The sequence below is a fragment of the Camelus bactrianus genome, chromosome 7 (assembly GCF_048773025.1).
Source record: "Camelus bactrianus isolate YW-2024 breed Bactrian camel chromosome 7, ASM4877302v1, whole genome shotgun sequence".
In the NCBI taxonomy this organism is placed as follows: Eukaryota; Metazoa; Chordata; class Mammalia; order Artiodactyla; family Camelidae; genus Camelus; species Camelus bactrianus.
Window position 1 is genome coordinate 28,704,959 of NC_133545.1, and position 12,648 is coordinate 28,717,606.

Sequence of the window (12,648 nt, forward strand, 5' to 3'; positions counted from 1 at the left end):
ATTTGAATTGCTGAATTTATTGGCACAAAGTCTTTCATTATTATCCTTTTAATATTTATTCTGCAGTGATATCCCATCTTCTATTCCTGTTATTTATGTGTTTTTCTATATTTCTTAATCTGTATTTCTAATGTTTAACAATATTAGTTATCTTTTAGAGATGAAAAACAACTTTTGACTGTTAATTTCTCTATTTCTTCTATTTCATTACCTTTGTTTCTTACCCTTGTTACTTCTTTCCTTCTACTTCCCTTGTAATTCATTTACTTCACATTTCCTAGCTTCTTAAGGTGAATGGTTTAGATGAATGGTTTGAGACAATCCTTCTTTTCTAATGTAAGCAAGAAAAGATCCAACTTTCTCTTTATCCTCTGCCTTGTCTTCCCATTAAATACTCCCTTTTCACTGCATCCTACAAGTTTTGATATGTTGTGTTTTTATTTTCAATCAGCCCAAAATATATTCTGATTTCCTTCTTGATTTCTTCTTAAATGTTTGTACTACTTAGAAGTATATTTTATTTTTAAATTTTAGAGTGTTCTTGACATCTTGTGATTTATCTATTATTTAATTCTGCTGTGGTCAGAGAACATATTCTGTGAGATTTTAGTCTTGTAATTTTTTAGTGACTTTTAATAGCTCAGCAAAGCAAGTGCTTCTGAAAAGACAGCCTCTTCTGGGGTTCTAGGGTATTCTGTTCCATAGTGCCAGTTAGGCCAGGTGAGTCTCACAGTGTTATTTAGAGCTACTATATTCTTCCTCATGTTTTATCTAGATTTTTTTTTATGAGAGTAGATCATTATTACAGATTTATCTATTTCTCCCTTTCTTTCTTTCAGTTTGTGCTTCATATATTTTAGAGATAATGATTAAGCCATCATTTATGTTGTAGTTTCTCTGTGTCTGTGTCTTTTTCTCTGGTTGCTTTCAAGATTATTTCTTACCTTTGTTTTCAGCACTTTTACTATGACGTACCTAGGTGTGATTCTCTTTATATTTATTCTGCTTTGGGATTTCTGAGCTTCCTGAGTTGGTAGGTTTGTTTTTTAACCAAATTTGTGGATTTTTTGGCCTTTTTTTCTTTTAATATTTAATATATATATATTTTTTGATTTTTCTTCCCCAGTCTCTCTTTCTTCTCCTTTTTTTTTCTTTGTAATTCATTCACTTAACTTCTAGCATCTTAAAGTAACACGTAGATGAATGATTTGAGACAACCCTGAAATCCAGCTACATGGTGTTTAGACCATTTATATCATCCTACAGGTCACTGAGGTGCTCTTCATTTTTCAATCACTTTTTCTGTGTTCCTGAAATCAGATCCTTTCTTTTGCTTTATTTTCAAATTCATTTTTTTATTTATCCTCTCTCAAATCTTCTATTACACCCATTCAGTGAACTTTTTTTTTCTCGCTTTAGATAATATACTTTTCAATTCTAGATTTTCCATTTATTTCTAGTTTCCATTCATCTGCCAAAGTTCCTGTTTTGTTTAATCATTGTGACCAAATTTTCTTTGAAAATGGCTGCTTTAAGGTCCTGTCTGCTAATTCCAGTATTGATCATCTTAAGCTCAGTTTCTATTTGAGTACATTTCTCTTGACAATGGATCACTTAAAAACTATTTTTTGCATGCCTAGCAAGCAAAAAATCACCCTTTGAGTTCTACAGACAACTTTTTTCCCACCTTCAGAAGTAAATTATGAAACTCATTTTAAAAATAAGCTAAAAATTGCCTAGTTTGTGCTTTTCCTATGTTGCTATAAGGATTTAGCAATTACGTTTTATTGCATGCCAGACATAATAGATGATATGGTTCAGAGACGGTGGATTCTGTTACCTTCTGACGAATGTATTCTGTTTTAGTAAGCAGTTAACCTGGGTAGATTCATACTCCAAACTCTTTGCAGTTGGCAGTAGCGGAAATGTTCTCTCAATTCTCGCAGCCATTCAGCTGCCTCCTCTGTCCTTCAGTGTAGAGTCTCTCCTACGAATGTGTAATTCAGGACTCAGCCAGTGATGCTGATGGGGTTAATGGTGGCAGCCCCAGTTCCATCCTCTGACTCCTCAAGCTGGTATGAGGGGGGCTTTGTGCTACAGCTCCTGCTGCCAGTGCTGTCAGGACAGGGAATTGCCCTCACTTGAAATACGAGGGCAAATACCCTCCAGTGTTGTTGGCTTCTTTCTAATGAAAGGGTGTACTGCTCTCTTATTTCTACCACTTTTATTGCTTTCCAAAGCCTTCAAATAGTTATATTTTTAAAAAACTTTTTTTTTCAAGGGTTCATCATTATTATCTGCAGGAGAAGACAGTCTGATTTGTTTCACCATTACTGGTAGCACAGCTTTATCTGATGTACTTTGTATTGTTGAATTACAATTGCTGTGTAACTTATAAAAACATCATCTATGTGTTTAGTATGGTCAGTTCTCGAGAGCCGTGTTTGTTTCTAAATGTGTTTTCAGAGGAAAAACACTGTAAAACCAGCACACTGTAAAATAGTGCAAATAGTTATTACGAGTTGAAAATTTAACATTTTTTAGTACCAGAGACAATGGTATATATGCTTTATGTGTGTTGCCTCATGTAATCTTATACAGTAATCACTGCTATTACTCTATTGTGCAGATGAGGGAACCAAACAGAATGGATCTTTAGAGAGAAAACTTAACCAAGCTCACACAGCCAAGAAATTGGGATTAGAATTAGTACTGTATGTCTTACTCTTTCATGCACAAGAATGTTGTCTCTGGACCAGAATAGTCAAGGAATTTTTTTTTTGATATAAAAATTATTTTTTAAGGATGGGAGTAAGTCTATATACTGATTGGAAGGAGCTGACAGAGAGGAGGATGTTTAATATTTATAAAGAGCAGTGTCATCACTGATGGAGCAAGTCTCAGAGGTGACAGGAGATAATGAAGTTAATTGTTGAAGAAAGTCTGGCCTTCAACAGATGGATACCTCTCTCCCTTAGAGTGAAGGAGAGGAGAGTTGGATTGGTGAGGCTCTAAAAAGGCTTAAGGGAGGAGACAGGATGTAGAGGGAATGAGTTAGTCTGAATTTTCTTGATAAAAGAGTCTATTAGGGTAGACTGAGAGTCAGTTGTGTGAAGTATTAGGGAGAGTGGCAGAGGTTTAAATATCCCCTGAAGTAGTAAATGGGTGAGGAAGCTAAACAGAGTTAGGTAGAGTGATTGATGATTGAGGCTCAGAGCTTAGTTGAGTTTGGAGCCGTGTGTTTGTAGGTGCACCAATTATGTGGTTTCCTCTGTGCTCTGCTATCTGTAGTGAGATTAAGAAGACTCATGTTAGTCTGAGATAGGATTTATAAGCCATAAGTGATGGAAAAACAAAGATGCAGAAGAATTATGGGTGCTTTTTATCATAGTATAGTTCTCTGTATAAATAATTTGGGATTAGTTGAGTTGATCTCCTATTAGAAGCCTTTCTTTAATTTGATTCTAAAGTGTAAGATGAAAGTTACCATTTCAGAGATAAAGTGTGATGACCATAGTGAAGAAATACTGTGGGCAGCATATGTGAAGTGGTGAGAAAAGCTTGAGATGAGTGGCGCCCTGAGTGTGTGCCAGGCTCGGACACTGATAAACAGGGCGGCGTCAGGGAAATCAGTAACTTGGCCTCTAGCTACTTGTTATGTGAAGTGCAGGTAGCCCCTCAAGTTCTACAGACAACTTTTTTCCCACCTTCAGAAGTAAATTAATGAAACTCATTTTAAAAATAAGCTGAAAATTGACCTAGTTTGTACTTTTTCCTATATTGCTATAAGAATGGGGGGGTGGTAATACAAAACATTTAACATATTTAATGTTTTCTTAATAGTTCTAACTTTCTGTATGCCTTCTATAGCAACCTATTATTTGATGCATTTAGAAGAGTTAAATGTGCTTCAACTATAAATAAGCTCAGTTTTCTGTGAGGCACCCAGATGAATAAAATGTACACATAAATCTAGTATGTGACAGCACTATTGTTCCCCAAATCTTACCTAATCTACTTATGACGTCACCTCCAAAATTTCGTAGAATAGAGTGTATGTAGATGAACAATCTGTCTCTAATTATTCTCGAGGAATTACCTGTATTCCTGATCACCTCTTTATAGAATCCATTGCAATGCTATTCAGCAGCTTCTTCAAAGCAGGGAGAATCCCAAAGTAAATAAGTGCTATCTCTGACTGCTCCTTGGGCAATGAGCCAGTCTGTCCTTCTAACCCTGTGACTGATGATGAGGGGAATGGAGAAATGGAGTTCCTCAGCAGGGTGAGAAACAGGAGAATATCCTTAACTGATGGATCATACAAGCATCTCCTTCCTCTGTTACTGATGACTTAAAACTAAGAATATAATTGTATGTAACATCTGGGAGCCAGATGGTGGGGGAGTCCTTTCCATGTCTTTAATCAGGTAAGTCTACCTTAACCTTGATGAACCTTAAGGCCCTTTGTGGACCACCAGTGGAACACTTCTCTAGCGGGGAAAGTAAGGCATGTGGACCAGCTTGACTACTGCAGCCCTGCTTGGGCTGTGTCCCTCGAGAGCATCTCATGTCAGACATTGCCTGGAGGGAAGTGAGAAACCTGGGCAAACCTCTGTGAGGCCTGTGTACCCAGAAAGGCCATCAGTGTTTGGAAGTTTGATGTTTCTGTGTTAATTTCATTCATTCAGTCAACAATTTGTTGAGCACCATTGTGTACCAGAGACCGCTCTAGGTCTTGGGGACACAGCAACAAAGAAGACACAGCCCCCTGCCCTCATGGAGTCACATTCTAGTGGGAGTAGGCAGGTACTAACCAAAGTACAAGGGTGGGAGGGACTGTTTTTCCCACAGAGTGGTGAGGGCAGGCTCACTGTGAAGGTGACAGCTGGGCAGAGGCCTGAAGGAAATAAGGAGCCAGCCTTTTGTGCTGCTGGGTGTTTTTGTGCATATTAGAAAGCCCCATCTGGTGGTACAAAGGTTTTTAAAAGCTCCTTCTCTCCATTGATCAATTAGGCAAATGTTGCTTTGGAAAGGCTAAATCCTGGGGCCTGTGGCTTGGTGAGCAGACAGAGCCCTTTTGTGAAGGAAAAGGCGCCATTCTTTCTAGGCAGGTGCAGCCCCAGGCCGGGGCAGACGGCATGGTAAGTAGGCAGGGCTGGATTTTGGCCCCATCCATCCCCAGAGCTGGTCACCCTGGTGCGGTGCACAGGCTGCTCAGTGCAGAGGCCCTACATGGCAGGTCGTGTTGGAAGTTCTAGACAGAGCATCAAGATCAAAGACCCTGAAGCAAGATGCCGTTCAAGAAACACCAGGGGACCAGAGTGATGGGAGCTAAGTGAGCGATTAAAGGAGTAGATGAGGTCAGTCTTGAGGTTCACTGATAATTGACTCTATGTCTATGAAGATATTTCTTATAAGTTCAGAAAACTTTCACATATGATTTACATGATGTTTACAGCAACCCATCATAAGTGCAAAGAAGTTTTTAAAAAGCTAAGTATTAAAATTAGCAAGTATACTTGCTTAGAGTTTTAACTGAAGTCCTGTTTTTGACGCTTTTCATTATGCCGTACCTCAAAGATTGGTCATTTTAAGGCATTAAACCTTAAAAAAGGATTAAAGAACATCAGTTTCTTCAAAGTTCTGTTTTTACAAAAGCAGACCTTTCTGAACTGTAATTAGAAGCATCAGATTACTGTTCCCCTTTTCTGTAGTTCCCTATAATACATTTGTCTCTAATACAATTCTCTACTGCTGAAATGTAAACATTTTTTTCTTAAAACCATTTACATCTTTTTTAATTTTAGTGAGTCTTTAAAATATCTGTCATAGCACAACACATTTCAGAAATGTGGCATTTTTTAGCTAACCCAAACCACGTAATTGTTAGAAAGTTAATAAAAATCTCTCCACTTCTTTGGCTGAAAGAATCCTCTGCCTATTAATCGGGGTTGTCCTGTGAATTTCTTTCAGCTGGAGATGGAGAAGCTTCAGCTCCAAGCCCTTGAGCAAGAGCACAAGAAGCTGGCCTCCCGCCTGGAGGAGGAGCGGGGCAAGAACAAGCACGTGGTCCTGATGCTGGTCAAGGAGTGCAAGCAGCTCTCGGGCAAAGTCATAGAGGAGGCCCAGAAGCTGGAAGAGGTGATGGCCAAACTGGAAGAGGAGAAGAAAAAGACGAGTGCGTTAGAAGAGGAGCTCTCCGCTGAGAAACGAAGAAGCACAGAAATGGAAGCGCAGATGGAAAAACAGCTCTCTGAGTTTGACACGGAGCGGGAACAGCTCCGTGCCAAGCTGCACCGAGAAGAAGCACACACCACTGACCTCAAAGAGGAGATAGACAAGATGAAGAAGATGATTGAGCAACTGAAAAGGGGAAATGACAGCAAGCCCAGCCTCTCTCTCCCCCGGAAGGCAAAAGATAGGCGTTTGGTCTCCATATCCGTGGGAACGGAAGGACCGATGACAAGATCTGTTGCGTGCCAGACGGACCTAGTGATAGAGAGCGCAGACCCCATGAAGAAGCTGCCTTTGACCGTGCCTGTAAAGCCCGCCGCGGGGACCCCCCTAGTTTCCGCCACCACGAAAGGGAATGTGGGCGTCGGGGCCGCCTTGGTCAGACCGGGTATCGACAGGCAGGCTTCCCACGGTGACTTGATGGTCTCCTCCCTGCCCACCGCCCCGCCTCCAAGTACAAAAAGAATTGAGGAAAATGGCCCCAGCACAGGCTCAACCACAGATGTAACCAGCGGCACAGCCCCGCTCCCCGGGCCCGCCGCCCCGCCCGCCGTGCACGCGCCCGGCCAGGCTCCCCAGGGCGGCGCGCCCGCCCCGCCGCTGCCGCCGCACAGTTTACATTCACCGTGTGCCAACGCCTCTCTGCACCCTGGCCTGAACCCGCGAATCCAGGCGGCTCGATTTCGATTCCAGGGCAACGCTAATGACCCAGACCAAAATGGAAACACTACCCAAAGTCCTCCGTCCCGGGACGTGTCTCCTACAAGTCGTGACAACCTAGTGGCCAAACAGCTAGCTCGGAATACTGTGACCCAAGCCCTGTCGAGATTCACGAGCCCTCCAGCGGGAGCGCCCCCGAGGCCCGGAGTGTCCCCCACGGGGGACGTTGGCACCTACCCCCCGGTTGGTCGGACCAGCTTAAAGACTCCCGGGGTAGCACGAGTTGACAGAGGAAACCCTCCTCCCATCCCTCCAAAAAAGCCAGGGCTCTCCCAAACTCCTTCTCCACCACACCCCCAACTCAAGGTTATCATGGATAGCAGCAGGGCCTCCAGTGCAGGGGCCAAAGCTGATAACAAAACTGTGGCTTCGCCTCCTGCCGGTTTGCCACAAGGGAACAGGGTAATAAGTGAGGAGACTCTCCCTAAATCTTCCTCCCCTCAGCTGCCACCAAAACCGTCCATAGATTTAACTGTGGCACCTGCAGGCTGTGCCGTTTCAGCCCTGGCCACGTCTCAGGTGGGTGCCTGGCCTGCTGAAACCCCTGGACTGAACCAACCTGCATGTTCAGAAAGTTCCCTTGTCATTCCCACCACCATTGCCTTTTGTTCTTCCATAAACCCTGTTAGTCCCTCCACCTGTAGAGCAGGTGCCTCAGACAGCCTCCTGGTAACAGCATCAGGTAAAGGGCTTGAAATATTATACCCTTCTTTAAGAATGTGGCCTGTCTGTCACTTGCCTTTGTTTCCTTCACGTTGCCTTGAAACTTTTTTTTTAATTTGATACTTTTTCCCCCTATTTGTTTCTTCTCTCTCTCTCTTTTTTTTCCTTTGTATTTTTCTTTAAAGGCTCCGGGGTATGGTGATTCATCTTGCTATATGAATTGCGGTTTTGTTATGCTAAGTGCTTTCTTCTTTTAAAATAACCTGAAAGTAGTGGTTTGGAGCACATGGAGACCGTTAATTTAGAGAGACTGAAGCATTTCCATGGGAGGAAAGACTATTCCTTCTTATTAAATATTTATCTCACAGGACTTCGCTATAAGTGAGCCATCACCAAACGGTGTATGTTCAGTTCTGTCCCTCCTGAGATAACATTTGAGAGAATGCTTTAATGTAGCTATTAACACTACAGTTTCCCTCGGATTATCAAATTGATTATATGCATCCTGTAATTGTTACATCCTAAGTTTCGTATCAGTTTGGTGTTAACTTTCTTTAACCTCAAAAATAGAGTGTGTATGTTTGTACATCTCTGTTCTAAGTTTAGTTTATCTCAAAAGCTGTCGGTTTACTGTGTTTAGACCTGCCATCTTCTAACACTTAAGCACAGATGTATAACATAGCATGTGGGCTGTATTAGAGAAGGTTTCCATTGCATATGTGGTTTATGAAGTCACTTAATCTGGACTCTTGAACAAAGAGTCGATAAAGAACTGAATTTTTCCCTTTTGTTTTACAGTGTTAGAGGAAGCTTTGCTTTTAACTGACATGGCTGGGTTCATTTTCCACTGAGTAAATGTAGCTCTAAAATAATGTTACAGTCTCATAGTTCTGTTGAAACTTTGCAAGAGTCTCTCCTACCACAGGATCTTAGTGATTAGCAGAGATGGTTGTTGAGAAATAAAGGAAGATTTGAACAGTGTTATATTTAAAATTAGGAAGAAGAGTGGGCATAAAAAAAACTGCACTTGACTTGGTAATCACCAGGTAATGGGAGCAGTGAAACAGGACTTATTTGTCCAATTCGAAGTTGTCTCTTTGAAATCAAGCTCCTCGAGAAGCTGTATTTGTATTTTAAGGGGCAGACTTGGGAAATGGAAGCATCATGGGCTTTGCTGGCAGTCGGATCTGCATTGGAATCTAGGCTCTGCCATTTACAGCTGTGTGTTTTGGGTGATTTTTCTTGAACTGAGCAGGTTTTCTCATCCTTAATATGGAGCTTACGCTACTCATACAGGGGAAGGGTGGCTATTGGGAGGACTGAATATCAAAACATGTGCAAAGAGCATGGTGTTGAGTTTCGAGCAGCATGCGTGATGAGTAAATAGAGGTGATATTACTGCTTCAATGATACTGTTGCTTAAAGAATATTGAAAATTTGCTTTAGAATTGACTTCAGTAGTACTTTGTGAAGTCTTTACAACCATTCAGCGTTCCATAGTTTTTATCCAAAATGGTATTACTGAGCTGAGCAGCCTTTCTCATGCCCTAAAATGATGTTAGCTGTTTCTCACAAGTTAAATACATCCTCAAAGGAGGAATTTTTGCTACCGTTCAGGAGAATCCAAGAACGTGTTATAAATTTTCAGGGCAGTTGCAAAACACAAGTTCCAAAAATGTTTGGAGCCCTGGCAGTGCTATTGACATAAATGCATAGGCTATAAAACAGAAAACACTTCCTGGATATATAAACTTTGTCAGTTTTTAAAAAATATGAAGCCATCTTGGCTTTGTACCCTTATGCTTTGTCGGTAGTTGCCTCGGTCATCACTGTGCTCCAGGGTTCAGCTGCACGAGCCCTTTGGTCTCAGTGGAAAAGCTTTAAAACCAGGATCCATGGCTGAAGACTGGTTCATCAGCAGGACTTTAAGTTAACCTTTAAAGTCCGAGAATTCCTAGTCAATTATATATTCACCAGGAAGACCTGCCTAGGATACAGTGGAATTTGGGATAAAAGAGCTATAACTCCTCTGAAAATGGCTCTTGCTTGTGTCTAGAGGACAAGAGAGAATAAATAGTGGCAGCAGAGAAATAGCAGTCACTGAAGATCTGTGAAACTGGTCCTCGTTTTCTGTCCTCTGATTTTGCACTTCGGCCAAAATATTCCCAGAACTGCAGGATTACCTGTGGTAGGACAACAAGCTTCTGTCATTTGATTAGAAGATGGAGTTTATGAGGGGGAAATGGAGACAGCGGAGGTTGTTAGTCATTCAGCAAGTGTTTACCGAACATCCAGTCTATTTGGGGATGGAGGTGTTATTACAGTTACATAATTGGGGTGTACAGCTCAACCAGGGAAGTGGGTCAACCTAAACTTTCCAAATGAGATAGAAGATCTCAACTCTATTTTCGATTTAGATGCCCTGTTGCAAGTAGGAAGCACCAGAGTGCCCTCCATCCTGATTCTTGACCTACCTGTGCCTGGGTGAGCTTGTGCCTCTCCAGATCATAGGCTCATTGATGGGCATTAATCTTGTGAACTACCGCTATTGCCATTGTGGTTGGTAAGGGCAGGACACAGGGACAGAGCACATCTGCCAAATACCTGGTGGATGTCTGTTCCAATTTCAGTGCTGAAAAAAGCACTGGACTGAATGGAAAAAGGCAGTGCTAGTCCATTTCTGCCCCTTTCTAGGTATTACCCTTGAGAGCGAATTCTCTCTGAGCCATTAGCTTTTCCATCTAAAAATGAAAGCACTGAACCAAAAAAGTAGTAGGGGCCAAACGAGAAAGATTTATTAACCTTGCCTGTTGAATTTTCCAATTAGCAGTTTACTACCTCTCCCTCCTTAGAAAACCATTAGATCCCATGATCTTTCAGACTCTAAAAATCTGTTTCTATGTCTGCCTAAATCTATGATAAACGATTATGATTACATTAAAGCACCAAGGAGAACTGTGATGACAAAAGATAGCATTGTAATAATTGTGTTGTAAATTACTCTCACTCATAAAATTGAAAACAATTTTATGGCCAAATGTTAAATTTTTAAACAACATTTAAAATTCTAAACGAATTAGAATTTCTTGTTCCTCCTGAACTTGTCCAATGAACACATTTTAATTGTTAGGTGAACAGAGGCCTAAACCAGAAATCACCCCACGCAGCTGAGTTTCCATACCCTTGGAAATGTTTTTCTGTTTTGTTTTGTTTTGTTTTAATTATTATTTGACACATTTTATTTAATTTGATTGAGATTTTTTTCCTTAGGTAAGCATACATTTAAAAAATTATCCTCCATGTTTTATTGGCTTAAAGGCTAAATCAGAAAACGAAATTGAACTGAGCTATGACATTAACCTTCTCCACACTCTGAAGCTGATGCCAGAAGCTGTTCTCAACTCCTCTGCCATTGCATGTTCTGTCTGTTCCCTTCACCACTGCATGTTCTGCAAGATGCTCACCTTTACTAATGTTTGCACATGACAACGCAAAGCTGAATGACCTTTTTCTAACATCATTAAAGTAGCTGTATGACTGCAGGTCTGGTCTTTCATCACTTAACTGTTACTTAACCAGTTAACTAAATATTATCACTGTTATTGTTGTTGGGGGTTTCAAATGAACAATTAAAGTCTCATGATGAAGTTTTATTTTATTTTTCCCATCGTTATAGCAGGATGTATTATAACAACTTCAGCTTGCCTGTGCTGGAGAAAATTGGAAATGATAGTGGAGATTAAAAAAATATATTTAAACTTTAAGAATACTTGGTATTTACAAAGCATTTCTCTTTTGTTAAAGATTTTAAATGTATTTAAAAGAAGAAAATAAAATTCATATGTATTCTTCTAGAGTTTTGTATAATAGAACTATAAGACTCTTGCATGGTCTAAAGATTGAGAAAAAAATTTGAATAAAATATTTGTTTTTTCAGATAGCTTAGCATTAAAAATAGGGTTTCCCAGGAAATTATATCCCTTATTGAATATTTCCATTAAAACAGTTAAAGTATATTTATATTTATAATTTATATTTTATTATATTTAGTCCCCCAAATTGTATTGAAAAAAGAGGAATGAAAACAAAACTCAAACGAATCGCAAACTATTTAATATACGCCTATTGATACTCTTAAAAGGATATCAAGAATTGGTGCCCCTGGGGTGAGACAGAGGTGGGGTGGGAAAGAGAGAGGAAGAGAGAGGGGGAAGGGAGGATGGATTAGAGATGGGGAGGAAGGAAGGCAGGTGAGACAGACAGATTGAGCGTGAGCCACATTGCCATCTACTCCATAGAGGACTGCAGTGCAATGCCTTCAAATTGCTTTTGTGTTTGCTTTGCAATCAAGGTTTCATACCTTGGTGTTTATAATTTCTCTGTTTATCATCCATTTCTAATAAGTACTGATTTAATTTTTGTGGGCTTTTTTTGTTTGTTTGTTTTTAAGAAAATACAAAAGGTAAAATGTACCAGAGAGGAGCCTTCTTGTAAGTATGAAGTAAAAATCCTACTTTTGTAAGAAGAACTAATGAATATCAATGGGAAAATATAATAAAATTTAGATTAAATATTTAATTTCATAAGCATTTGAATTTTACATCATTGCAGTCTAACAGAATAAATATAATAAATTACTCATGGATCCAAATAATTGATTTTGAAGATTTAATATCCAGTTTTTAGTAAGAAACTAGTTTCATTTGTATAAACTGCTTTGTTTTTTTCAAAGAATGTTTTAAATGCTGAGAAATACTTTGATATGCACCTTTTTAATATTTATGGAACTAATTTAAGGCCAATAACTTAAGATTCGATTATAAGAATTTATTACATGTTATAACACCCATGTACTTAGAATATTATCCTGATACCAAGGTGCAGTGAACAGAAAAGATCCACCTGTTGTATCTTACTACAGAGACTGTTACCAAATGGAAAATGTACCCCAGGAGTGATGTTGGGCACGTGTACCCCCATAGACACACCAACTTTATTCTGAGGTTTTGGGGGCTCCATAAAGAAGAAAGA

The 12,648-nt window shown here is 40.0% G+C and overlaps 1 protein-coding gene across 10 annotated transcripts in view; it reads left to right on the forward strand.

The window, feature by feature from the left end:
* The window catches only part of CTTNBP2 (cortactin binding protein 2), a 376,816-nt gene that overhangs the window by 302,430 nt on the left and 61,738 nt on the right, over nt 1-12,648 (forward strand). For all 10 annotated transcript variants that reach the window (XR_012508104.1, XM_074367170.1, XM_074367169.1 and 7 more), the window contains one exon: nt 5,974-7,636. Coding sequence is in view for 9 of the 10 variants with exons in the window: in XM_074367170.1 (XP_074223271.1) it covers nt 5,974-7,636 (1,663 nt within the window). In the remaining variant the exon portion in view is untranslated. The remainder of the gene's footprint in view (nt 1-5,973; nt 7,637-12,648) is intronic.